The sequence below is a fragment of the Hoplias malabaricus genome, chromosome 17 (genome assembly GCF_029633855.1).
Source record: "Hoplias malabaricus isolate fHopMal1 chromosome 17, fHopMal1.hap1, whole genome shotgun sequence".
NCBI lineage: Eukaryota > Metazoa > Chordata > Actinopteri > Characiformes > Erythrinidae > Hoplias > Hoplias malabaricus.
This window is the reverse complement of record NC_089816.1, coordinates 6,928,136-6,955,421: the sequence shown is the minus strand read 5'-3', so window position 1 is coordinate 6,955,421 and position 27,286 is coordinate 6,928,136. Positions and strand designations below refer to the sequence as shown.

General features: G+C 42.1%; 1 protein-coding gene across 1 annotated transcript in view; it reads left to right on the top strand.

Moving 5' to 3' along the window:
- The window catches only part of tenm2a (teneurin transmembrane protein 2a), a 114,965-nt gene that overhangs the window by 41,856 nt on the left and 45,823 nt on the right, over positions 1-27,286 (top strand). Inside the window, exons 4-6 of the mRNA XM_066648498.1 lie at positions 18,621-18,743; positions 22,945-23,150; positions 23,537-23,732. Coding sequence (XP_066504595.1) covers positions 18,621-18,743; positions 22,945-23,150; positions 23,537-23,732 — 525 coding nt within the window. The remainder of the gene's footprint in view (positions 1-18,620; positions 18,744-22,944; positions 23,151-23,536; positions 23,733-27,286) is intronic.

Below are 27,286 nucleotides of genomic sequence, written 5' to 3'. Positions count from 1 at the left end.
CAGCCAAAGGCAAACAGGTGGCATCTTCATACTGCGACCAATAAAAAGGCTTGTCACAGCTTCCAAAACAACAAAAAAAAAGTCTTTGACGCTGTCAGTTATTATACAGAAGCCCCTTTAGCTGGTCCAGAAGACCACTGTCAACAATGTACTGCAGTGTAGGTCAAAATCATTGTGCATTTTGATGTTAGCCATTTCGTATTCAAATGAGCAAAGAAATTCTGTCAAAATGTATCATTCGTTGTTGTATTTGTATAATATGTTTTATTAGTTTTTAAGTTAACAATAATATGATGAAATGTCTCACAAGAACAATACCTCATTTGTGCCAGTAAATACAATAGGTTATAGTCTTACTATTGTTTGTCTTATTTGATGGATTTATTTATATATGTTTAATGTCAGAACAAATAGCGACAAAGGTAATGTGCAACCCTTGATATAGAGTATTCATTCATTCATTCATTCATTATCTGTAACCCTTATCCAATTCAGGGTCACGGTGGGTCCAGAGCCTACCTGGAATCATTGGGCGCAAGGCGGGAACACACCCTGGAGGGGGCGCCAGTCCTTCACAGGGCAACACAGACACACACACACATTCACTCACACACTCACACCTACGGACACTTTGGAGTCACCAATCCACCTACCAACGTGTGTTTTTGGACTGTGGGAGGAAACCGGAGCACCCGGAGGAAACCCACACGGACACAGGGAGAACACACCACACTCCTCACAGACAGTCACCCGGAGCGGGAATCGAACCCACAACCTCCAGGTCCCTGGAGCTGTGTGACTGCGACACTAACTGCTGCACCACAATCCCGCCCTGATATAGAGTATAATTAAATATAAATGTGATTCCCTGTGGTGCTAACTATATTATTAATCGTGTTATTGTGTTTTTACATTGAAATATTTTAGGAAAATGGCATTATTAGTCTAAATATTAACATTGCACCTTGATTTTTGCTGTGTAAGCAGTGCTATTATGCATGCTAATGAGTTTGTGTACTGCTGCCAGAGACAGGACACTTGGAATACTGGTGGAAGTAATAATAATTTGGTTAATAAACTCACTTAGAACAACAACAACAACAAAAAAATGATTATCTGAATATAAAGAATGCTAACATGACCTTGTTATAAACTGGAAAAATGTCAAATATTCAGGAGGAACTCAGGAATATATGCAGAGACAGACGTGGAAAAGCTGAGACCAATGTGGATGCCATAGAGACTTAAAGAGAGAACAAGAGGAACTATAACAAAGGGACTGAGACATACACCAAAACATAAACACGACACATGGATGAATAGAGTGTGCGGACAGAAAAACAGGCAAAGAATGACAGGGAATGGGAACAGAAAAACAAACAGCGCATAAGAAAAGTAACAAACACAGAAAACCAGACAAAGAATGTCAGGAAAAATGGGAACAGAAAAGAAAACGGGGAGAACACTGGGTAGAGACGTGACAGTTTGTTCTTTACACGACTCTGTGTTTCTGAATCTCCTTGGCCACTTTGTAAAACCAAAGACTTTAATTTGTTCGGTGACAAAGGCGAGGTGAAGTTCTCTCTCTCTACATGTGTGTGTGTGTGTGGAACTTAACACAAAATGTGCCGCTGCAGCACTTTGGCTAATGTAGACAGCAACTGCAGCTCTACTGAGACTGGATCAACTGTCCTGGGACCAGCAGAGAGAAAGAGCGGTGTGGGGGCGGGTGTGTGGGGAAGAAAGAGAGGGAGAGAGGAGTTATTTTTGTTTTCCTCATCCTTTAGTGCTGCTTAAAAGACACCGCTTTGCCTTGTCTCCCCTGCAGGGAAGAGTTACAGCCCCTATGTACTGCAGCAGGACCACTCCAAAACTACACAGTCAGGAGAGAAAGATGTACACTCTGAAAAAAAAAACATAACACATGCTCCCCATGGCGTTTAACAACCCATCAGAGAAGGGAGGAATCGAGTCAGCAGCTCAGGCAGTAAAGTGACTGAATCATGGGTCAACTCAGACTTAAATGACTCTTGACTCAGTGCAGACTTGTGACGTAGGAGTCAGGAGCTTTAAACTGGACACGAATACCAGTATTAATTAAATGAATAAATCAATGAAACATGTAGTTTTCAGCTGTTTGTGTGACTGTTATGGTCAAAAGCAGCGATTCACAAACCCATTCCTCTCCAGTTTGTAATAACATCGGGTTGATTCAAGAGTAGGGCGAGGAACGAGCTTGAAACTACTATAAATTGTTGACTAACATGGAGATTGAAATGAGTTCACAGATCACATTCCTTTAAAACTTTAAAAACTTGAAAGATGAGAGAAAAGAAGAGACGGAAAAGAAAAGAAACGTGAGAAATGACGGCGAGGAGATAAGAATAAACGAAAAGAGAAGAGAAATTATCATTCCGTGCACTCCTGATCTCTCACTCATCACTGCGTGGAGAGGCTGCCACAGCAGGGAGGTGGTTGCTAGGATACAGGTGAGCGGTCCTGATGCAAAAGAGGAGCAGGTCTGTCATCATGCGTTGTGGAGACAAAACGCTGTGCGGCTTCCCTGAGCTCCGTCTGCTCTAAAGACCGCATGATTCTCAGGGATCAGCCATGATCAAACAGAGAGAGAAGGATGGAGGGAGCAGAGGAAGAGGACAGGGACAGATGGAATGTGTAATAGCGATAACGAGGTTTAGGCCCCTCCAGGCATCCACCCTGATTCCAGGGGCTCTGGTCTAGACAGCAGACGGACTGGCTGCGAGGCGAGGATCACATCACTACCAGCAACCAGAGCACTCCTGGATCCAGTGGACAGAAGGAGACTACACATGCCTGCACAAGGCTTACACCACATCCATGGCTAAGTCCGATCTGGGAAGTTTCTTATTTCCGAATAGGACAAATCTGCTTAAAATGCCCTCCAAGACGTAATTCCCACTAGAAGCACGGAGCTTCTCAAGAGTTGCCGTTCCATGACATCACTTCAACAGCCCAACACACAGAGTACAAAGCAAGAACATGAAATCAATTAAAGATTTAGCAGATCTTTGATTTTCTCCCAAATTCCCCAAACTAAAATCTTGATTGTGAAAAATGCTATGCAAATTAAATAGAATCTTCTATTTCTTCTAAGTATAACTTGCTTAAAGAACACTGGGGAAGATGCTTAATCATTCTGGGTAACAGGGGGTTATAGATTTTTTATCTTTCATGTCCTTTCTGAGGCTATTCCCAGGCATCTACTAATTTTAAATTATGTGAAGCACTAACTAAACACATCATTACAGACTCTGAAGAGTGAACACTATTTTTGTCTTTCCATACTGAATTCTTTTCATTTAAACTTTTACCCTATTAAGCATGCGGTATTCACGTACATAAAAGACAGATGGCATTTTCATAATGATGAACAAAAGAAGTAAGAAAAACAACTTCAGCGTACTTTTCTGACGACAGCTATGATAAAGAAGTATGTGTAATAAATTGCCCACCATTTTCGCTGGCTTTGTTAGTGCCCTTGAGCTGGGATGAGTTAGGAATGTGTGTGTGTGTGTGTGTGTGTGGTGTGCGGTGCACAGTGTCACCTCTGTGTATGCTGGGACACTGAGGCTGCCCATACATCAATGGAGACAGGTCGTGTGGTGAGTGTCATAGATGTGTCCTCTCGCTCTTTCTCTTTTCCCACTGACCATCAATGACTTGTGCTGTTCCAAACACAAGCCACTGACCTTCTCACCAGTCCACCTCTGCTTTCTGTAATGCCTCATGCCCACCACTGGTGTATTATTGAGCCGCTTAACCTCTCTGCCTGCTGCTGTCTAAAGCAGGGCATGGACAGGCACGCACACGCACAACACACACACACACAGAAACCCAGACACTTCCAAGGTCAGAAAACTCCAAGTTGGTGAAAGAGACTTTGTTATGCTCTCTGCGTTCATTGAGAAAAGTGCCCCAGGCTGTGAGAAGAGTGTGAGAACTTTGTATGTGTGCAGTTTGTGTTGGGGCACAGCTGCTTTCCAAGTTGTCCTCTTGACCCGAAAGTGACCTCAGCATTTCACTTCACAGAAGGCAAGTGGGAAAGGGAGGGAGAAATAGGGAGAGGGAGGGAAAGAAAGAGATGTAGCCTGGTCAGACATTAGCATATGGCGCATATGGAACAGGAAGCATATGGTGTGTACAGTGCGTCTGTTTGAGTATCAGCGGGGTCTATTGCCGCAAAGCTGGCCTCTCTTAACAGACTGCAATAGGCCAGGAAAAGTCCGAACAAGGGCGAAAGGACAGAAGTTCAGGGAGGACCCAGAGAGTGCTTAAATTACATCCCTACATTTCCCTACAGAGCAATACTGCGGACACTATTTAAATCAATTCAGTAAGCTTTATTGGCATGACCATACTTAGTTACATGATTGCTCTATGACAAGAACTTACTTCGAACACTGGTTTGGATTATGAAGGGCCATTACCTTAGAGAACACCTGAATAAGTTGTGAAGTGTTATCTTATAAGTGAGTATGGTGCAGCATTCTTTAACCTCCATGGGATACAGAAGCTAAAGACCCACCAGAGTGCCTCTATTAACACCATGACACTGGACACGGCACCACACCTGAGACTGTGAGGTTGCTAACTGGACCCTAGAGGACTGACAACATATGGCGTGGTCCAATAAGTCAGATGCGTAATGCCACTTAAAGTTACATATTATCCCATGACTCATGGCATGTCTGTAAGCGCTTATCCAGTTCAGGGTCACGGTGGGTCCGGAGCATACCCAGAATCACTGGGCACAAGGCAGGAACACACCCTGGAGGGGGCGCCAATCCTTCAGGGAAACACACACACACTCACACAGTCACTCAGATACTCACACCTATGGACTCTTTTGAGTTGCCAATCCACCTACCAACTTGTGTTTTTGGGCTGTGGGAGGAAACCGGAGCACCCGGAGGAAACTCATGTGGACACTGGCCCTCTTGTTCTCTGTCTTAACTCACCAGCTCTCTCACTCTTCACTCCTCATTATATTACCTCGTGTTACCTGTGTGTCATGTGTCTCTATGGTTTCATAAAACTCGTTTCCTCGTGTTTCTTTATTTCTTTCTCTTGCCTGATGTCTCCTGGTTGTCTCAGTGATCAGAGGAGTGCAAGTATATGAGTTCAGTGTGTTTCTGATGCCATTCAGAACAGTCTCAGCGTGTCAGAGTGAGCCGTGATGTTGTGTCCAACTGGGCCTGCAGTGAACCAGAAAGCAACTGGCCCCTGGTCCCACCTTTTCATATTCTCTCTCTCTCTCTCTCTCTCTCTCTCTCTGTGTGTGCATCACATCCTTTCAAACAAAGGCAGAATGTGACAGCTCTGAAGTTAAGCTCTTTCATCCTTCTCTATTTCTCTCCCTTTTCTTCCCTTTCTCTTTTTCTGTCTGTCATTGACTGACTTGTCGCTCGCTTCAGATCAAGGGTCTGCACCAAACGACAAGCATCCGGTCCAAAGCCCCCACTGAAGATTACCTTGGTGACACACTGTAAAGAATTAATGAGTCTTTTTGAATGGGTTACATTAATTTCAGCTCTCTGTGTCCATCCGTTAGTAATCAGCTGAGAGATTTAAACCAGTCCGCCTCTTTGATGTCTCTTTGTGTGGGTGTGTGTGTGTGTGTGAATGGGGGTGTGGGTGATGGTCTAAGCAGCACAATCACATTGTAGTAGTGTCACTGTCACACTGCTCCAGGGTTCTTGGGATGTCGGTTTGTACCCCGTCTCAGGTCACTGTCTGAGAGGAGTTTGGTGTGTTCTCTCTGTGTCTGAGTGTGTTTCCTCTGGATGCTCACACAGTCCAAAATAACGTGCGTAAGTGAATGAACGAGTGTATTGTACCATGTGATGGACTTTCGTCCTGTCTAAGGTGTGTTCCTTGGTGGATCCGGGTGGGCTCCAGACCCACCATGACCCTGAACACAATAGAGTGGTTCCAGAAATGAATGAATGCCTGTCTATGTGCGTGTTGGCCTGTGTCTGTCTGTATTTTTTTTTTTTTCTAAAATTACTTAACCTCTGTCTCCACCACAGTCTGATTATGTTTTTAAAATATTATTCATTTCATTCATTCATTGTCTGTAACCCTTATCCAGTTCAGGGTCGCGGTGGGTCCAGGGCCTAACACACCCTGGAGGGGGCGCCAGTCCCTCACAGGGCGACACACACTCACTCACACATTCACACCTACGGATTATTTTGAGTCGCCAATCCACCTACCAACGTGTGTTTCTGGACCGTGGGATGACACCAGGAGTAAACCCATCCAGACACAGGGAGAACACACCAAACTCCGCACAGAGTGGGGCTCGAACTCACAACCCTTGGAGCTGTGTGACCGCAACACTACCTGCTGTGCCACCATGCCACCTTTAAATCTATTATACCATATATATATATATTTTTAAGCAGTAGAGCATGAGGCAGTGTGCTACTGAGATCACAGCAGTGATTTGGTCACAGGCACAAGCCATTAGATCTGCATTATATCAGATCCTCTGAGTTTTATATCAGAGTTTTCTTTTAAATTTAACAATATTTTTTGATATGTGTTGATATAGTAACTGTCAGGAAAACCTGTTCCTTCAGTGAGTGAGTGAATCTTGGTGTACACACACACACACACACACACACACACACACACATACATACAGACACATACTCAGAGCTGTAAGAAAGTAGTTAGGAAGAGTGTTAACTACTGCCCCAATGAACCAGCACAGCACTAATTACACAACTCATTCATTATACACTTTCTCTTCTGCTTTCATTTCAGTTCCACTCTATTATATTTTTGATTCAAAGAGTATTACGTCTGTAATGAGAAAGAGAGAGAGCGAGAGAGAGAGAGAGAGATGGAAAGAGTGATGAGTTAGGGACTCATAAAGGCAGACACTGTGTGTGTGTGTGTCTGTGTGTGTCTGCTGTCTCACTGTAGCATTGATCTGGCTCAGGATTTCAGCTGCCTCTCATTTCCTGTCACTAATGTGAATAGATGAGCCGCGAGGCAGACATTCGCAAAGACACACACACACACACACACACACAGAGTGTAATATAGACTTTACTCACTGTCTCTCAATCTAAGCAGGAAATAAGGTGTGTGTGCACCCAGTCACCAGTCGCACTCTCTCTTCAGCTCTGCAATCAGCTCAGCTCACAAAACACTCACTTCAACCTGTGTGTGTGGAATTGGGTTGTTTTTTTTTTTTCTATATTTCCAGTTAAAAAAAATGAGAAAGAATGGGGATAACCTACAATGTCAGGAGCAGAAAAATGACCCTGGCTTTGTAGAGCACATTTATAAAAGCTTTGTGTCATTTGTTAGAAAAATAATCTGTCATTCAATTCTTATTATTACAACATCGTTTAAAGTTTAAGGTGGTTTTGTAACTTTTTAAGTTAAAACCTTCTATTTCAACCTAAACGCAGGGGTGCCAAGGATTTTGGGCCGCACCGCCCAGTGTTCTAATAATTTTTTTAGGGTCTCTCTCTCTGTCTCAGGTCCTAAGAATCATTCTAGAGTCTTACTACCTCCCTCCATCCATCGACCTCCACCATCCCCTGCCCTCGTCCATGCCTCACAGAAAGCTGAGAGAACTTGGAGGGTGCTGGTGGTGGATCACTGCAGTGACACTGATGTGGTGGTGGTGTGTTAGTGTGTGCTGTGCTGGTCCAAATGGATCAGACACAGCAATGTCTGATGTAACTGGACTGAAAATACTCCACCAACCAAAAATATTCAGCGTCCTGTGCCCACTGATGAAGGGCTAGAGAAAGACCAACACAAACTGCAGCAACAGTTGAGCTACTGCCTCGGTGTCACTGCAGCGCTGAGGATAATCCAGTGTTACCCGTAACCGTATGAGCATGAATGTGTGTTTTGTCATGTTTAAAGAAGAACTGATAGAAACAGTTCCTTATGGGAGCTCGAACAAGTGAGGCATGTAACATTCAGCTCCAATCATGTGCTAGTGTGTGTGTTGCTAACTGAGTGAAAGCGACCAAAGGACAATTGCTCTAACCTTTGAATTACAGTCAATGAGGTTTTGGTTTCATCATTAGACTGGGCTTCTCCCTGGAGGCAGAGGGGAGAGTGTGTGTTACCGCGGGAACACGCTGATGGGCGAGGATGCTACTGATTGCTTCTCTCATTAACTGTGCATTTGAAGCTACCATTCTCCCTAGAGGCACTGGCCAGGACTTACGCATGCACGCACAAACACACACACACACACACACACTCCCACACACACACACGCGCACACACACAGGCACACAGAGGGCCCTTGGGTCTTTCCCAAGCTTTGTAGTTGAACTTCAAAGCCCTTTGACCAGGCTTCTTATTTGCAGTGACTTTGCCCTCCAGTCTTGCCCTCTCCACAAACACAAACACCCAGACACACACTCTCTCACACACACACAACAAAAATGCTGCTCTGATGCCACCCATCCAGGCCTTATCCTTTGGGATGGGTTTCAATCCTTAGCCATCCATCAATCCAATTTTTTTACCCCATCCACACAAATAATACAGATATAAAAAAGTGTTCATATGAAAAAGCATAAAGAACTAAATCATCTGAAACCCCTAATAGTTTCTATTCTATTATTTTTAAAGGGTCACTTTTCCCCAAAGTTAGCACAGTTCCCTGGGGTTTTAATGAAACATCTTTGCCATGCTTTGGTCAAAATAACACAAGGATCAAACACCGCAGTGACATTATAGCTCTGTTAAGAGCTGACCATTTCAGAGACTGTTTAATGAACTTTAAATGAGAGTAAACCACAGATGCTCATCTCCACAGGAACTGGTGGAAGCAATAGTGTTTTTTTTTTATCTATATTCTTTAATTCACCAAGCGGTTGCAGACAATGGATGGATGAATTTTTAAGTAATATTCAAAATGATTTGAATGATTTATTATTATTATTATTATTATTATTATTATTATTATTGGGGCGGCACGGTTCGATTCCCGCTCCAGGTGACTGTCTGTGAGGAGTGTGGTGTGTTCTCCCCGTGTCCGTGTGGGTTTCCTCCGGGTGCTCCGGTTTCCTCCCACAGTCCAAAAACACATGTTGCAGGTGGATTGGTGACTCAAAAGTGTCTGTAGGTGGGAGTGAATGTGTGTGTGTGTCTGTGTTGCCCTGTGAAGGACTGGTGCCCCCTCCAGGGTGTATTCCCGCCTTGCGCCCAATGATTCCAGGTAGGCTCTGGACCCACCGCGACCCTGAATTGGATAAGGGTTACAGATAATGAATGAATGAATGAATTATTAATATTATTATTATTATTATTTGCCAAACAGAAGCATCTCTTTGCATAAAAATACAAAGCAGAGAGATGAAGAAAGCATAAAAATAAACCACCCCATAAAGGCAAGAATCAGCAGGAACAAGGGATTTTTTGTGACCAGGATTCGTAAACCAATTACAAGCTGCATCCAGGAGAGGCTCGGCTTACAATTAGTACACTAATTGAGGTCAGTCTTGTTAATTTAGTGGTAAATTAGAACAGTTAATGTGCACATATTAGGAAGGCCAAGGGAGATTGTAAAAATAAGGTACGGGAAAATTACCTTTAAAGTAATACCACAGTCCCTCTCCTACTCTAATTACTCTACTGTAAAAGGCCGATGGGCTGAGAGAGACAGATGAGAGATGAGAGGAATGGAAGAACGTCCTGATTCTTGCAGTGATGAGGAAGGGTGACCCAACATTGTCCTTCAAATCAGTGACACATACGCACACACAATCACACACACACATGCCATATAAACTGTATATGAAGTATACTACATGCAGTTATAAGACAAACCACATAAAGAACAAATGTGTTTCCAAAAACAGGAATTTAAAAAACTTCCATTCCTGAAAAAACAAGAACTTTAAGAGTCTTTAATAAAGGCAAAGGAAACACTAGATAATTTTGGATTCTAAATGGTATTTCATTTGTTTGTTTTCATTTTTTTTTTTTTTTTTTTTGCCTGACTTTGACATAGTAGCATTTTTCACTAGAAATCAAATAAATGAAAGGTCTTAATTTGACACAGTACTGTACAGAATATACAAACACACCAACACACGGCAGACTTTTTTTTTTCTTTTCCTTCACTCACACACCTGCATCATACAGACAAATTGTTTGCTGCACAGAAAGCTTACTTACAGAAATGGAGACACATAAAACAGCAAACACAAGATTGAACCTGCAGCGCTCAATATGTGTGCGCACACAGAAAGAAGCAATTACACTCCCTCTCCCTCTCTCTCTCTCACACATACACACACACACACACACACACACACACACCCTAGAACTGAAGGCAGCATGCTGAGTGTACCACAGGTGTGGAAGTGAAAACCTGTTAGTGAGACAGCTTGAGAGAGAGAGAGAGAGAGAGAGAGAGAGATGCAGTCTTTATGAATAATGGATATGTATGCCTATAGACAAATGCTTGCCAAAATTCATATTTCCATCTGATCTCTCCAGGGAAGTGAGACCACTTTTTTGAGAGAGGAAATGTCTCCTCATATTCAACACACACATCAGGGGGCTAAATCTACTAGCCTTGTGTGTGTGTGTGTGTGTGTGTGTGTGTGTGTGCGAGAGAATGGGTGGGTGGGTGTGGGTGTGTGTTTTATGATCCATGTACACAAAATGAGATATTTGCTAATAAAAGCATCTTTAATGCATGCAACATAACTTATGTTTCTCATTATAAGCTTGTTGTTTATAATAAGGTTATTATTATTTCTCGATACAGACGTGGACAAATTTCTTGGCACCCTTACAGATAATTGAAAAAAAAATGCTTCAGTGCTTCAGAAAATATATGATAAAGTAAAAAACATGTGTCTCGTGTACACCTGCATGCCTGCTTTATGTCATAGAGTAAAGAAAAGAAAGCGTGAAAAGGATGAATTACTGTTACTTCTACAAATGGCATGGGCAGATGGTACACATTAAAAAAAAAAAAAAGATAATTCATTAGATTATAGCAATTATTCAAACTATTTTCTTTTAAATTAACAACACGTCTTCAAATTTAGAATTGTCCATGCAGCAACTCTTGTATGTTGTCATATAAACACCACACTGAACGTGGACCGATTAAAAAGAAAACTCTATCCAAGCGACCTGATCTTTCTGTAACCATTCATTCATTCATTCATTATCTGTAAGCGCTTATCCTGTTCAGGGTCGCGGTGTGTCCAGAGCCTACCTGGAATCATTGGGCGCAAGGCGGGAATACACCCTGGAGGGGGCGCCAGTCCTTCACAGGGCAACACACACTCACACATTCACTCACACACTCACACCTACGGACACTTTTGAGTCGCCAATCCACCTACCAACGTGTGTTTTTGGACTCCTCACAGACGGTCACCCGGAGGAAACCCACGCAGACACAGGGAGAACACACCACACTCCTCACAGACAGTCACCCGGGGGAAACTAAATAGCTGAGTGGATGTGGCAGCAAAAGGGAAAATTAACCTCTGATTGAACAGAAGCCTTGTGCGAATGGTAGACTGTTGCTCTTTGGCTACTCACATCAGCTCTAGGTTCACAAATAAAAAAAACACAAGATTTTAATGAAAAGAGCAGCGTACGAAGGACGCAATGACATCTCAAGATCGTAAAGGCATTGTGGAGTGAAACTTATTGTTCATTATCAGAAAGCTCTCATTTGTAGGTCCTGGGTCCTCCAACAGAATAATAAATTAAAACACATTCCAGAATGGCTACAAACAAAGCGGTCTGTTCTGAAATGGCCTTCTGTGAGCCCTGATCTGTATCCTATTGAACATCTATGGAAAGAGGTGAAACATGCAGTCTGGAGACAACACCCTACAAACCTGAGGCAGCTTGAGCAGTTCCCTCAGGAAGAGGGGGCCACCTGTTGACAGTGAGACCTACAGAAATTCCTTGTTTGCAGAGATTCCTTCTAAAGATTGTGCAACAAAATATTGGGTTAAGGGTCCTGACATTTTTGTCCATTTTGTGCCCTTTGTTTATTATTTAAAATAATCTCTTGAAGCCAAAATGACAAAAATATCAAATGTCTCTTGAACAGATCTATACAGATTTTGTTTGTTTGTTTGTACACTTATTTCTGTAGTGTGTGTAATTCTTGTGTGGACAATGTTTTCTCTGTTTGGGGCTGGAACCTGGGATGCTCAATAGCTCATGATTTCAGGAAAAGCCCACCAGCACCAGCACTGGACACAGGGCATATGGGCCTGCTCCTCCTGCAATATGTGGATTTGCGATCCTCTAACTGTGTGTGTGTGTGTGTGTGTGTGTGTGTGTGAGAGAGAGAGAGAGAGAATGCATGATCTGGACCTAGAGGTCTGACCTGTGATGACAGGTGCGGTTGAATCATAGATGGACTCTCTGCCAGCACTCAATGGGTTCACACAAACGCACACACGACAAAGCCCAGCTACAGCCAGAAGGTTCCTCTGGGCCATCCTTTACCTGAAGGACAACTGCAATCTATTCCAGGAATCAGTCTCTCTCTCTCTCTCTCTCTCTCTCTCTCTCTCTCTCTCTATCCCTCTCTTTCTCTCTCTCTCTCTTTCTCTGCCTCTCTCTCTCTCTCTCGTTCTCTGCCCCTCTCTCTCTCTATCCCTCTTTCTCTCTCTCTCTTTCTCTCTCTCTCTCTCTCTCTCTATCCCTCTCTTTCTCTCTCTCTCTCTTTCTCTGCCTCTCTCTCTCTCTCTCGTTCTCTGCCCCTCTCTCTCTCTATCCCTCTTTCTCTCTCTCTCTTTCTCTGCCTCTCTCTCTTTCTCTGCCTCTCTCTCTTTCTCTCTCTCTCTCTCTCTCTCTCTCTCTCTCTCTCTCTCTCTCTCTCTCTTTCTCTCTCTCTCTTCCCCTTCCGTCTCTCTCATTTTCTCACTTTTTCACTTTTCTTTATTTTTTTCTTGCTATCCTTAGTTTTTTCCTTTCTTTTTTCCCTCTTATTAATTTAAACAGACTGCCTTTAAAATTCTCTCTCTCTCTCTCTCTCTCTCTCTCTCTCTCTCTCTCTCTCTCTCTCTCTCTCTCTCTCTCTCTCTCTCTCTCTCTCCCCACATCCACCTCTTCATCTTCCCATCAAGGTAACCTTGTTGAGAAACTGTTGGAAAGTCATCCATATACAGCCTTTGTCTTTCTGGAACACTCCACATACAAACATCTGCCATGGCGTAGCCACCCGACATAGCAGCCAACACACACACACACACACACACACACACACACACAGAAACTAACACATGCTCTTTCACATGACATATCTGTATCCCTCTTGCATCTGTGATGGAGAGAGCACTTGGTAAACCACAGGAATCGGCTCACAGTCAACCCTTGTAAAGTCCCCCATCTGCTGCTATATCATGTCCCTCCCCTCCACACACACGTTGCATAGAGCACTTAAAGACACTGTTACACATAGGTGATATCTCACACCACTTTGTGCAGGTGAATTATACATAAGGATTACATAAAAATGCTATGCACCAACTTATTCATTATTAATCAGATGCATTTTCTAGTTAAGCTAGGCTTCATATGAATATTTATTGGCAAAGACATAGGATGAATAGATGATGCTGTGTGTGTGAGACAGAGAGTGGAACTGACCAAACCATCATCTTTTCCATGGTTGTCCTTTCTCTTCATCTTCACTCACTCAGTGATCGCCTGTTGCTTTCTCTTGAGTCTGGCTCAATACTGCCATCTGCTGGCCATCTCTAGAGGTGAATATGAGCTCAAAGTTCTTTTGGTTCTTGTGTGTACAGCACATACAAACACACACACACCTCAAAGCATGGAGCTGGATGTTGTAAGCTGTAATGTATCTCAGACTGTGTGCTGCTTTGTGTGGCTGTTTCACTTATTCATTAACTAATTGTTCCATCGATTATAAAATTAGCATTTACCCTGTATCTGAAGTCTTCATCAGGATGGAGCACAGATGGTGCGATAAAGCATTGTAAAAAGAGATGGGGTGAGGGATAAAACGGAGAGAGCTTATAGGCAGAATTAGAGATATTCAAAGAGAAATGCAGACAGAGAAAGAGAGAGAGAGAGACTGGGAAAAAGAGAGAAATAGGGAGAGGGAATGCCTGGAAGAGAGAGAGAGAGAACAGAAGCAAAATAGAAAGAGAGAGCAAAAGTCATTAGAAAAGAAAGAGAAGGCTCTTAAAAGAGAAAGAGGCAAAGATTGAGACAGAATTAGACGTGAGACGGAGAAGGAGAGTGTGTAGAGAAAAGCAGTGGACTAATGTGGAGAACTGGGGATGAGGAGAGGAGAGAAGACCTTGTATTGTGTATTTCTTCTCGTCTATATGTGACACATAAAAATGGCTGACGTAGTCGGGAGCAACTCCCAGAATGTCAGCGCTTTCCTTTTACTGGGGAAGGAGAAGGGAGAGGGAGAGAGAGAAGGGAAGGAGAAAAGGGGCCCTCCTCTCCCCCCTCTCTCTGAGGCACAGGCGAGGAGGGAAGATGGAATTTGACAAGAGAGAAAATTGATTTTCTGGGATGAGATTTAGGTGTGATAGGCAAGCAGAATGAAGGTGAGCGAAGGGGCGGGAGTCATTAACACACGCCCTGCCATCGTGCCATCACCACCAAGAGGACTGGGGCGACGTGTGTGTGTGTGTGTCTGTGCGTGTGTGTGTTTGTGTTTGCGCATATGTCTGTCTCAAACAGATGCAGAGATTGAGCAAATTAGCAGAGAAAAACTCAAAATAAATGAATTTCCCCATCTCTACAGTCACCTGGTCACTGTAACAATCTGTGGCTAGCTTCTCTGTGGAGATCTCTCAGTCTAAATGTCACGCATGAGTCATGTCCTCTCTTATACCTTCAGCTAATGTTGAACTCGGTGACTTTTTCATTTTCAAAAGATTAGTTTGGAGGAAAAAAACCTAAGTTTACCAACTGGATTTCCAAGTGTAATATAGCTAACAATGCTAGCAATTAGCACTGTGCTTACTACAGGCTTTAATCATTACACATGACTCACAATCCGTGGTGAGAGGTTAAGTAATGTTAAATATATATACTAACATAAAGTAAACTCAAACATAGCCATTTATGGCAGTACTGTTTCCTATAAAAGTGGACAAGATGGCTGCTAATACACAAGCCAAAAGCACAGTCGTACTGCTTAAAATTTCTAGCTCCACTAAGCAAAAACTGAGGTAAAAATCGTTATTTGAATATTTTTGTGTTTGTTTATTTTCTGTTAGTAGCTTCAGAGTTATGTCAGTACATGGCAGACCAAGTCTTATTTTACATACCAAACCATATACATTAAGGCTGACCGATAAGAGCTTTATCATACCACAGTTATAAAACTGTCACCTGCAGATCATTTTCACCCTTGCTCCAGATTTTAATATAGAGTAAGTCAGTTTGAGTAGAAAGACATTTTTACTTTAATCACCATGAGGGTAACTAGACTAGGGTTGAGCCTCAGCTCATTTAAGTATACCACACTTCACCAATCTGAGCCCTAATGTTACCTATGCAACATGATTTGAAATGTAAGTCTCATATAACAAACGCTGTAAATGTGAATAACAATGACTATTTGTTTAGTGGTTGGTGTAGTGTGGTGTAGTGTGTAACTCTATTCTTCTGGGTTTATCTCTGTGTTTGAAAATCACTGCACCAAAAGATTTCTTGGGTAAAAATCCTAATTCTGTATTGTATTATGATAGAATGGAGTTGTAAGTGGACACGGCTAAAAGCTTAAATCATCTGTGAAATGCCCTAAATGTAAAAAATAAAATAAATGAAAAAATAAATCACAAAAAAACATAGACCTTTGACATGTTGGTAAAAGAGACCTAATGTGCAGTCTAAAAATTTGACCTGACAAATGTCTTGCTGTTTCCACTTTTCTAATTATACCCTACTGCTTTTAGATATGAAACGCTTTTTTTTTTTTTAATGATAACAGTGTGCCATACTGTGTCAGGAGACGCATGAGCAAGTTTATTAGAGATTTTTAACATTCAGCATGGTTTGAGGCAAATGTGTTCTATGATTTAGACTTGCAGTTAGCTCAAGGCTAATTAGTGAACATTAAGATTGTATTACTTGTTATCTGCTTTAGCCAGAGGGCTAGAGAAACAAACTTCAGACGCCAAACATGCCTCGTTTCATTGGCAGCGTTTGGCGCAAGAGGAAAATAGTTTAAATGAGATCCTTCGTCTAGCAGTTCTTGTAATGTTGAAGGAATTTGAGAAGCTGAGCGGCATCATCTTAGACCCTGCTTCTGCTCTCCAGCGCGTAGATGACTCACAAACCCAAATTGTCTTTATAGATGTGGAGAGGGAAAGAAAAGGCAAGAAAAGTAGAGAAAGAAGATAAACATGAACACAACGGAGAACAAGGGCCCGCAAGTCATGCAGTGTGCATCGTGCAGTAATTCTTCCCCCTCTCCATTTCCTGTAGCTGCTTCTTTCGGCCGTTTAGTGAAGTGTCTGTGTTTTCTGCGTCTCTCTCTTTGTGCTAAAGTTGCTTGGCAGCAGTTGAAAAGGAGTTGAGGCTGAGGCTGGGGAGACGGAGCTGTGTGACTGACTGGTGCTAACTGAGCCTCCGCTAAACCCAACTAACGCAGGAGGGAGGGAGGAATGGAACTGCGCTCCCCAGGAAAGAATAGGAAGAAAGAGAAGCTGTCTGCTTTTTTTGTCTGTCACTTGCTGCACAGTTGAATAGCATCAACTCTTTAAAATAATATTGTGAGCTTTCTTAAAGTTTCTGGCTGTGGGAGAAGGCTTTTTTCTTGTTAACTCTTAAATACATTGGTGGCGATAGACTTTTTCTGTTTTTGTTTCTCAGTCTCTGTTTTCACTTCATGTATCTGGCTTTTCTCTTCTCTCTCTCTCTCTCTCTCTCTCTCTCTCTCTCTCTCTCTCTCTCTCTCTCTCTCTATCCCTCCTACTGTTCCTCTGATTTTACCTCAGTTTTTACCTCACCCTTCCCCATGGCTTCAGCAATAGGCATGTACAACTGAGTGCTGTGGCATTTTGTTAAAGTGCCAATTACCGGCTATTTCCCCACATCTGCACACAGAAAATAATACAGAGCAGAGAGTCATAATTGTCGCTCTTTGCAAAGTCAGATTTGCACGTATTTTGAGCAGTGTGAGGATTATGTGTGCTAAAATTGCCTCTGCACTGTAAGCTGGAAGTGGACTTGTTTGTTCCCAGACTGAAAGTCAGTGTATCAGCATCAGCCATCATCAGTCAGACATGCAGCCCTTTACATGGCCATTTATATGTCATCTGATTTCTTCTGGGATCAACTGGCTGCACTTTTAGGACATCTACTTCATTTGTGTAGCCTTTCTACACCACCTTTTTTCCCTCTGTTTCTGTGAGTGAAATATTTCATTTCACAGCTTGTAATCCGCTTTGTTTCCAGAACACACCTTCAACAGATGGTTGTAGCCAGGGGCATGAACTAGGATCTGACCCAGTGCAAAAATGATAATAAGGCCCAAATGATAACAAGTGTTAATTCAACATTGTTGTCTCTATCCATTCTCTCTCTCTCACACACACACACACTCTGTGTGTGTGTGTGTGTGTGTGTGTATATATATATATATATATATATGTATATATATGTGGCGGCACAGTGGTGCAGCAGATAGTGTCACAATGACACAGATCCAGGGACCTGTTGTGGGTTCGAGTCTGTCTGTGAGGAGTTGGTGTGTTCTCCCTGTGTCTGCGTAGGTTTTCCTCCGGGTTGACTGTCTGTGAGGAGTGTGGTGTGTTCTCCCTGTGTCTGCGTGGGTTTCCTCCGGGTGACTGTCTGTGAGGAGTGTGGTGTGTTCTCCCTGTGTCTGCGTGGGTTTCCTCCGGGTGCTCTGGTTTCCTCCCACAGTCCAAAAACACACGTTGGCAGGTGGATTGGCGACTCAAAAAGTGTCTGGGGGGGGGCGGGGGTGAGAGTGTGTGTGTTGGGACTGGCGCCCCCTCCAGGGTGTGTCCCCGCCTTGCACCAAATGATTCCAGGTAGGCTCTGGACCCACCGCGACCCTGAACTGGATAAGTGCTTACAGATATGTGGTTACAGTGTGTGTGTATTAAATAAAATATATTATATACTCCGCTTAAAATTGCAGTATTTATCTACAGCAAACTGAGCTTTGTCCTCTCAAAATAAAGGTCTGGGCCCCCAGGTTCTAGACTCTCCCAACAAATCCACAGGTACTGCACAAAAACTAAACATCTCAGTTTGTGCATTGTTTTTGTTTGATCAGTGATTTATGGCTTTGATTTGCGCTAGAGCATTGTCTCTGGGCAGTTGTTGCATTACACAAAGATCCCCACTGTTATAGAATCCCCACTGTTATAGACAAAAGAAAGAACTACACCAATAAGCTGAACTACGCATAAGGCAAAGGGAAGTACAAAAACTTGTACGTTTGTGGAGGTTTTCACAGAGTTTCCAGTGTAGTTCTTCCAAACTTCACTTCTATCATAACTCAGTTTTGAAAAGCTGTCTCTTTGAACAGACTATACTTTGCTGACATTTTCCTTTGTTTCTTTTATTCTTTACCCCAGCTATGAACCTGTTGGGGCTGAACTGGCAGCTGAAGCCAGTGGACGGTCCAATGCTGAACCACGGCCTCGGTGCTGGTCTGCCAAGCAATGGAGAGGAAACGGCAGTGCCCCCTGGAGGAAGAGGTAAGCCACAAAGCTCCTGCAGTGCCATACAGGCTTTACATCTGCTGAGCTTCATCTTCAGTTGAAAAACAAAGCCATTTGTCAACGGCAAGGGACATAAAAGGGTTTAGAAAGAACAGACTGGACCATGAAGACTCTCTGATGTTCTGACACAGTGTTAGACTTGAACTTACGCTGCCTTTATCTGACAAGATGACAGAACTCATATCTTCTGTGGTTAACTTATTCTGCAACTCTCATATTGAATCATAGCAGTATATATCATCACTGTCATATCAAAACCTCATACCTTTTTTTTTCCATTTAAATCTTATTTCAAACAGTGTCCGTTGCGTTGTGTGTACATTCATGACCAAAAACCAGCAGAAACAGATGTGGAATAAAATTAAAGTTACCATTTTGAAGATAAGAGAGTTTTGTTACGATACACGCTGTTTCAGCTGCTCTATGATTAAAGTGAGGAAAGTTCACGCTTCATGTATTTCAGTGGATATTTAATTCTCCCAGCTCCAGCTCTTCTGTGGGCTGTGTGAGAAGAAGTGTGTAATATTGTATTATTGCAGTATACTGTGGACACAGCACGCATGCAATAATCCTGCTCTATTAATAGTGTCTCACAGTCTCTTATGTCTTTTATAAGATTTCAGAGGCACTGCACATAGCGTATACATTCAATGCACTAATACCCACCCTGTCTCTGTCTATCTCTCTCTCACTCGCTGTCTCTTTTACTTTCATTCACTGTTTGTGCCTCCCAGTCACACAGTCTCACTCTCGCACTCTCACACACTTGCGCACACTCTCTGCCAGCAGCTGTCCTTGGCTATGACACATTTCCTCTAAACCTGAAGGAAAACTCAGTCAGTTCCCTCTGAACCTACAGCACTGACCAGCCACCTGTCCACTCACACTTACTCTCTCTCTCTCTCTCTCTCTCTCTCTCTCTCTCTCTCTGCACCTAATAATTAAAATTAATCTAGGCATTGCGTGTATATTTACACATAATTATAATGAAGTAACCCTAATATAAGTATTAATAACATTAATATAATAAATCTTAAGTATGTTAGTTTACAGAAGCGTGTCCAAAGCTCTCCTCATGGCAGCCCAGTGTTATTTGTAGTTATCTATCATACAGTATCTGACTGGCAAATCAGTTCTTCCTGAAATGAAATCATTAATCATTCATTTGAACTGCATTCATGTTTGTTTACATTTTTTGCAACAATACATCATTGTGAAACAAAGCCTACCATTTTTCTTATGTGCTCTTCACAATGTGGGAAATATTCTTGAAGAGTGAGGATCAGTGCAAAACTGCTTTAATTAAACTACTTTTGTTTTCCTGAAGGGGCCATTTTGGAGAGAGAGAGGTCTTCTCGTCTCACAGCAATAATATGCTGTTTAATAACTTGGTATAAAATACTTGATAGGTGCCTAAAACTTCTGCACAGTACTATATATACCTGCTCTTACAAAAGGCACATCTCTTTCTTTCTCACTTTTTTCCCTCCGTCTCTCTGTGAACAGAAAGAGGTTAGAGTTTGCGCACTGCTTGAAGAATGAGTTTGTGATGAGTTTGAAGTGTACTCTTCTCCTGTTTAAATGTGGTCTGGGAGAAATGCTCTTCATATGGAAAGATTGAAATCTCCACCTTTTAACATGGTGACATCATCAGTACTCTGCCCTCACATTTTAACATATGCAGTTTATTTGTATACATCATGTGCATATGAATAACAACATATAGAATAATATGTTCTACCTCTTTTGTTTATGTGTAGTACATTGTAGTACACCTTGTTAATGCACTGTGTGCTGATGTGTCTTTGGTTTAGTGTTGCTTTTTCATCATTTCTATGTTTCTCTATCACTCCGTCTTTCTGCAGATTTTTCTACGATCCCCTATGGTGCTGTATTTTCTATTTTATGCCTATGCTCAGGTTAATCTCACGCTATGTTGTTCTGTGTTATGCTGGGTGCTATGTAGCTTTGTTCTACCATCTCTATCTCTGTCTCTAATCTAAGTTACGTGACTATATTCTGTGATGTCTCTACTGTGATGTATTTCTAGCTTTCTGTGTTGGGTTTCTTTATGTTTCCTCGGCTTTATGCTCAGGCTAACCCGGAGGAAAAAGTCATTTCTCAAATGCTGCTTGCTGATGGCGCAGGAGACTTAATGATGATTCTTCTAAAATCCCTTTAGGATGAAAAGGAGGCATTAGATACACTTCTGGCCAAGATGAACAGGGTAATAGCTGTTTGTAGCATCAGAACTGAAGAAAGTTCATCATCTTGAATGAGAAATAGTTGTGTTCCTGTCTTTAGTTCAGCTGCAGATGAGTGAACACAGACTGGGATGGTACTTAAATCTCTACTAAATCTTGAGGAGATGACGCATGAGATTCCTTCGCTCTTTTTTTTTCTTTCCCTCAGGAGTTTTTAATGCTATACGTATTGTTATGGGTTTTTGCTCTGAATTTTCCATGCTATTTAACTGTGAGCTGTAACTAATCTGCACTCTCCAGTACATATATGGTTCTGTATGTTCCTCTGTGTCATACTACTTTTGTGCTGTTTGATTGTGCTCTAACTAATGAATGCATCCCAGGGAGTTCCTATTATTACAGCAGTGGAACCACCCAGCATTCCCTGAGGAGCATCATCTTCTTCTCTCCTTCGCTCCATTTCTCTGCCCTCTCCAAGCTCCAGTGTGTTAATGAGTGTGGGGGGGATTCTCTACTCTCCAGCGACGGCTACTTCCTCCTGATTGTGTTTTCATTGTTCTTCATTTCCTCACCATTTTTCACGGCTTTCCTCTGTCAGGGCGGTGGTCTCCAGCGTCGAACTGACCTGATTATAGAAGGACTGTGGGTTGTGTGTGAGTCTCTGCCACAAAAAAAAAGCAAAATGAGAGAGAGAGAAGCTGCTGCATGCTGCATCCACTTATGCCCAGCCATTGCCGGCAGCAACAAAAAGAAAGAGAGAGAGAGAGAGAGAGAGAGAGAGGAGCGATAGAGAGACAGAGGGGTAAAAAAAAGCCAGCGAGAGGATTTTCCATTAAATCAGAAGTGGATAACAGCGTGTGTGATTAGGAGGGTAAACAGGGCCTGTGTTCTGTTGACATGCGCTACAGGCTACAGGCTGGAGACAACACACACTCTCACAGTGTTGGAGCTCCCTTTAAAGCTTTTAGCTTTGAGAAGACTCAAAAAAAAAAAGTAGTGAGAAGCAGACACAGAGACAGATAGCTGCCACAGTTGGTTATTGACGTTATTTCCCCTGCTTTTCCCAGCTGGGACCACTGGCACAGGCCCAGTTCCCCATGGGTATATCAATGAGTCAAGCACTACTACACTCCTCTGATTTTTTGCTTATTTTATTTCTCTGTTTCACTCAGAGCTGTGTGTTATATGGCCACACACACATATATATATATATATATATTTTTTTTTTTTGTGTCGAAAGAGGCCTGCCGTCTCAGCCACAGCAAGTGTAAACCCATACAGGTATAAAAGCAGCTTTTACCTTTGTTTTTCTTAGCTGTGTCCTGCATAATAATAACAACACAATTACAAACAGGAGAAAATAATCCACAATACCTGTAGGCCTAAAAACATCTAGATATTTTAAATCTGGAGTTAACCGTACATAACAAGCATCCCTAATGATCTGTAGAATGCTATTGTAGAATGTGTATTAGCTATATAAGAGAATGGCTGTCCACCAACTGAGCTGCAAGTGATTTTATAAAAGAACCGCATGCCCGTGTTAGTCCACTAACAGTTTTTTATGTCAGAATTTTCACTTTTGTTAGTGCCAGCTTCTTCTGATTAATGCACAGAGGTTGGATGTGAGATACCTGACAATCATCATAAGGAAACTCCATATATCTCCTCAGAGATATATCTGACTGTTTATTCACTTCCAACTATGTTCTACTCAAGATGTATGTGTGATACTGGGAATGAATAACTCCGTTTCTGAAGTTGCCGTCCAGCCCTTTATTGTCTTTTTCTATATCTATTTGACAGGTTTTGGTTTCTTTGTGCAGGGTCCAGCGTTGGGAAGCCATACAAAGAGAATGCTTGTTCTGGTTTCTGTATGCTTCACTGGCCGAGAACTGCTAAAGATGTGTTCTGTAACACAGAGGGAATAGGTTATTGCTTTTTGATTTTCCACTTTATCCTCCTTGCCTCAGGTCCGTGGGCGTTTCGGAACAGCAGTATAGACACAGGTGATATGGAGGTGGGACGGCGGGTGACTCAGGAGGTCCCACCAGGAGTGTTCTGGAGGTCCCTGCTCCATCTCAGCCAGCCACAGTTTCTCAAGTTCAACATCTCTCTGGGCAAAGATGCTCTGTTTGGAGTTTATATCCGCAAAGGCCTTCCCCCGTCCCATGCACAGGTAAACTGCTGTCTAGCCCTGGTCTAATGTCTAATACTCTAATCTGGCATAAGAGCCCTGCACACTTCTTTTCAGTTTTATTCAGTCTGTAAGATTAGCAATAGCCTTAAAAAAAAGAAAAATGTGTATGACAAAATTCAGATTTCATACAGCTGCATCTTAAGCATATATTATATTGTTCATTCTTATGTATGTGCATCAGCATGTGATCAGTTCACCAGTGGATAACCATGAGCTCCTAAATTCCATCAACCCAAATCTGTCAATAATTGTATTAGTGTCACCCACAGAGCCAAAAAAATTATAATGTCCCACTGTGTTATTTCTCTGTCCCTCTGCTCCCACCTCTCTCTCTCTCTCTCTCTCTCTCTGTCTGTCTCTGTTAGTATGACTATATGGAGCGTTTAGATGGCAAGGAGAAGTGGAGTGTGGTTGAGTCTCCTCGGGAAAGACGCAGTATTCAGACGGTGGTGCTAAACGAAGCTGTATTTGTTCAGTATCTGGACCCGGGCACGTGGCATCTGGCCTTTTACAATGATGGCAAAGAGAAGGAGTCTGTGTCCTTCAGTACAGCAATACTAGGTTAGTCATTTTCCCTTGCACTCTCCCACTCACCCACTCACACACTCACTCACACATTTGCTCTCAGTGCCTTCATCTCTCCCCAAATCTTCCATTAATGCATCCCCCACTGGTCTGCAAATTCACTTGAAGTTGTTTTCCACTTGTATTTGGAGGGTACGGAGAGGATTGAAGCGCCACAGAAAAGAGCGCAGAGGAGGAGGGTTGAGTCACAGGAAAGTGAATCATTTGCTCTTAGATCTACTCCCGTCTCCATTCCTTTTTTGTACACTCCTCAGAGAGATTAGGGGCTGTGGAATAGGGACAAGAGTCTAGAACGCAGCACAGGATCTAGGACACAGAGAATGTTAAACACTAGATTTATTAACGCATACGGCACTTTAGAAGATTTCAAGCTCAGCTGAGAACACAAGTAACTGTTGTTGTAGAACACCGAAGATTTAGAACATGTAGAACTGGCATCACGGGATATAGAACACTGAATATCTAGAACACTCAGGATGTAGAATAGAGTTGGTAATTTAGGTCTTTCCTGAGATTTCTAGAACATTGTAAAACACTGAAGATCTAAAACACTGGAGACATAGGACACAAATGGAGCCTAAATGGAGCTTAAATGAGTTTTCTTCTCTTCTTCATTATGTGCAGCAGAAGCAAATTGCTCATCGACAAAAGCAATGTCCTTGCAATGTTGTCCATACAAATTAAATTTGTATCGCTCTTTCTTTCTGCAGCAGTCACTTTATTTTCCCACCAGCGAGAGGTCCAACTGGGTTTTAGTCAAAATTCAGTGGTGTCAGGGGCGGAGGATTGTGTTGTGGATGTGCTGCAAGTGGCAGTTACCGCTGAAGTGATTTCTATTTTTTTTTCTATGTATTTGTAAACATCTAATACTAGTCCTTTTAGCAGTGTTAGAACCTGCTCTATTTTAATCGCTTGATGTTTTAAGACAGAACCTTCATCATGGATGGAGTTTTACATATAGTCCCTTTCCAGTGACCTAAAACACACACAAAAAAACAAACAGCAAAAAATATCCATGTACACGTGAATGAAGCCTTAGATCACTGCTGAGAATTGGGAATTTAGCTGAAGCTAGAAGAGCTAGAACAATATCTAGAACCAATTGCCAATGCTATGCACTTTCAGAAGCTAAAGAACTGGAAAAGTCTGGTTTTGGATATTTGTGTTCTCTTTATCTTGGTCATGGTTAAGGCTATGTTTCAGCTTGTATTTCATTTTTAGGTACAATAATCAATAATATATATGCTTTATATTGACATTTAGCCATCCACCAATGTGTGCTCATTTGCCACAGAGTCAGGTATGGATGGCACTGCAGCACGGCCATAAAAAAATTTATATATATAAAAACAATAAAGCTGGTGTGAAAAATGCAGTGTCAGCCTGAATGAATGAGGGAGAGGTTAGGAGAGTTTGGAGAAAAACAGAGCTGTAAAGAATATTAAGTGCATTATGTTTTACAGTGTGACAAGAGAACGTAGCACAACACACTAGCCCTCCTTTAGATCTGAAGCACCTTATGAAACCAACACACTCATGTTTATTCCACTGTGCACACAAATTCTGTAGACAACATTTACCATGCTAGCTGGCTGCTCAGTTGAACCAGTACAAAAGCCTTCTATCAACATTAATACAACCCGGAATAACAGAATATATTTTACAGAGTTAACATTAAGCATCCAGTGAGGACCTGTAGGTAACCCATAAGGTTAGCTAATGGAATGAAAATGTCTAGGCTAATGGATTGGGGGACTGGGAGGGGGTAGGCTAGAAGAATGGAGTGTGACATTGTGGCCTTTTTTATATATTTATTTATTTTTCTTCACCCTTCATTCTCAGAAAGAAAAGAACACTTTACAGCCATTTAATCTTAAGTGAAACAAGCCCCTTGCACATATGGAAATATTATGAATATTCACACATGATGAGGTAACTGTAATAAGTGATATCACACCAATTAACTTTATGCACATCAACTGTGCTAATGTTCATGGCTAATTACATGCTTTGTAGTTTCTTGAATGGGTTGTATCAATAATGATGCCAGGCCCGAGAGAGAGAGAGAGAGAGAGAGAGAGAGATGGTAAAATGCTGAATGCTGTTTCTGAACCAGAACAATTCATTCATTTGGCCCTTTGGGAAAGAAGACCGTACACACAAACACACCAGTTTGTTTTGTACATTGTTGGGACATATTTTGACTTTCATTCATTTCACGAATCTTCACCCTGACTTCTTCTTACCTAACCCTGACTCTTATCATAATCTAAACCTCCCCTAACCTTAACATGACTTCACCTTAACATTTAATACTTTATATAGTGAGGACCACCAGATTTTGGTTCTACAACTTTAGTGAGACCTCACACACACACACACACACACACATACACACACAGGGTACAGTTCAAAATGACTTTTGGGACACAGCCCGGACTCCACACATCAGCACTCAAATAATCTTAACAATAAACTGTGGACAGCCTCAAGGTTTAGACAGCTACCTGCTCTATAACTATAATGCGATAAATGCACCAAATGTTTTTTTTCTTCTCTTGTTGGCTGTGTATAACTCTTACCTTTGAAAGCCTGAGTAATGTATCTCCTGATATCATTTGCTTTATGACTGGATTGTATGCTTTGCCCAGCTCTTTTTCCTGAATTGTCCTGGCCCTCTAAATTATGGGAGTGCATCATAATACTATAGCACTGTTTTGCAGAAGACAAAGGACATCATGGCCCTCTATCTTAGTGAGAAAAACTATCAATATGCAAGGTATTTTTTAGACATTTATTCATCTAGACTTTTTGGACCTGTTTAAATCATGTTATCTGGTGAAATTCAACTGTCGGATAAATGTCCTTGTTTAGAAAATATTGCTGCATTTTTTATTTTTACTAAGAGAGGCAGTGGAGTAAGACAGGTGGTGGTGCAGCAGGTAGTGTCGCAGTCACACAGCTCCAGGGACCTAGAGGTTGTGGGTTCGATTCCCGCTCTGGGTGACTGTCTGTGAGGAGTGTGGTGTGTTCTCCCTGTGTCTGCATGGGTTTCCTCCGGGTGCTCCGGTTTCCTCCCACAGTCCAAAAACACACGTTGGTAGGTGGATTGGTGACTCCAAAGTGTCTGTAGGTGTGAGCGTGTGAGTGAATGTGTGTCTGTGTTGCTCTGTGAAGGACTGGCGGTGTATTCCCCGGCTTGCGCCCAATGATTCCAGGTAGGCTCTGGACCCACCGCGACCCTGAATTGGATAAGGGTTACAGATAATGAATGAATGAATGACTAAAATATATGTTTTTGGTTTTTTTTTTGCTAAAATTTAATGAGCAGACGATCTGTTTATATTTTGTAAAAATAAGACATTTATTCTTTTCAGTTATCCATTAATAAGTAATTGCTTTATGATGGATCTAAATAAAACAAGAGTGACAGCATTTCTAAAATGACATAGCGATTATAAATTGAGTTTTTTATACTTTGTACCCATCCCTGTATGATCCATTCAGAGGGTTTGGGATTATGTGAATTG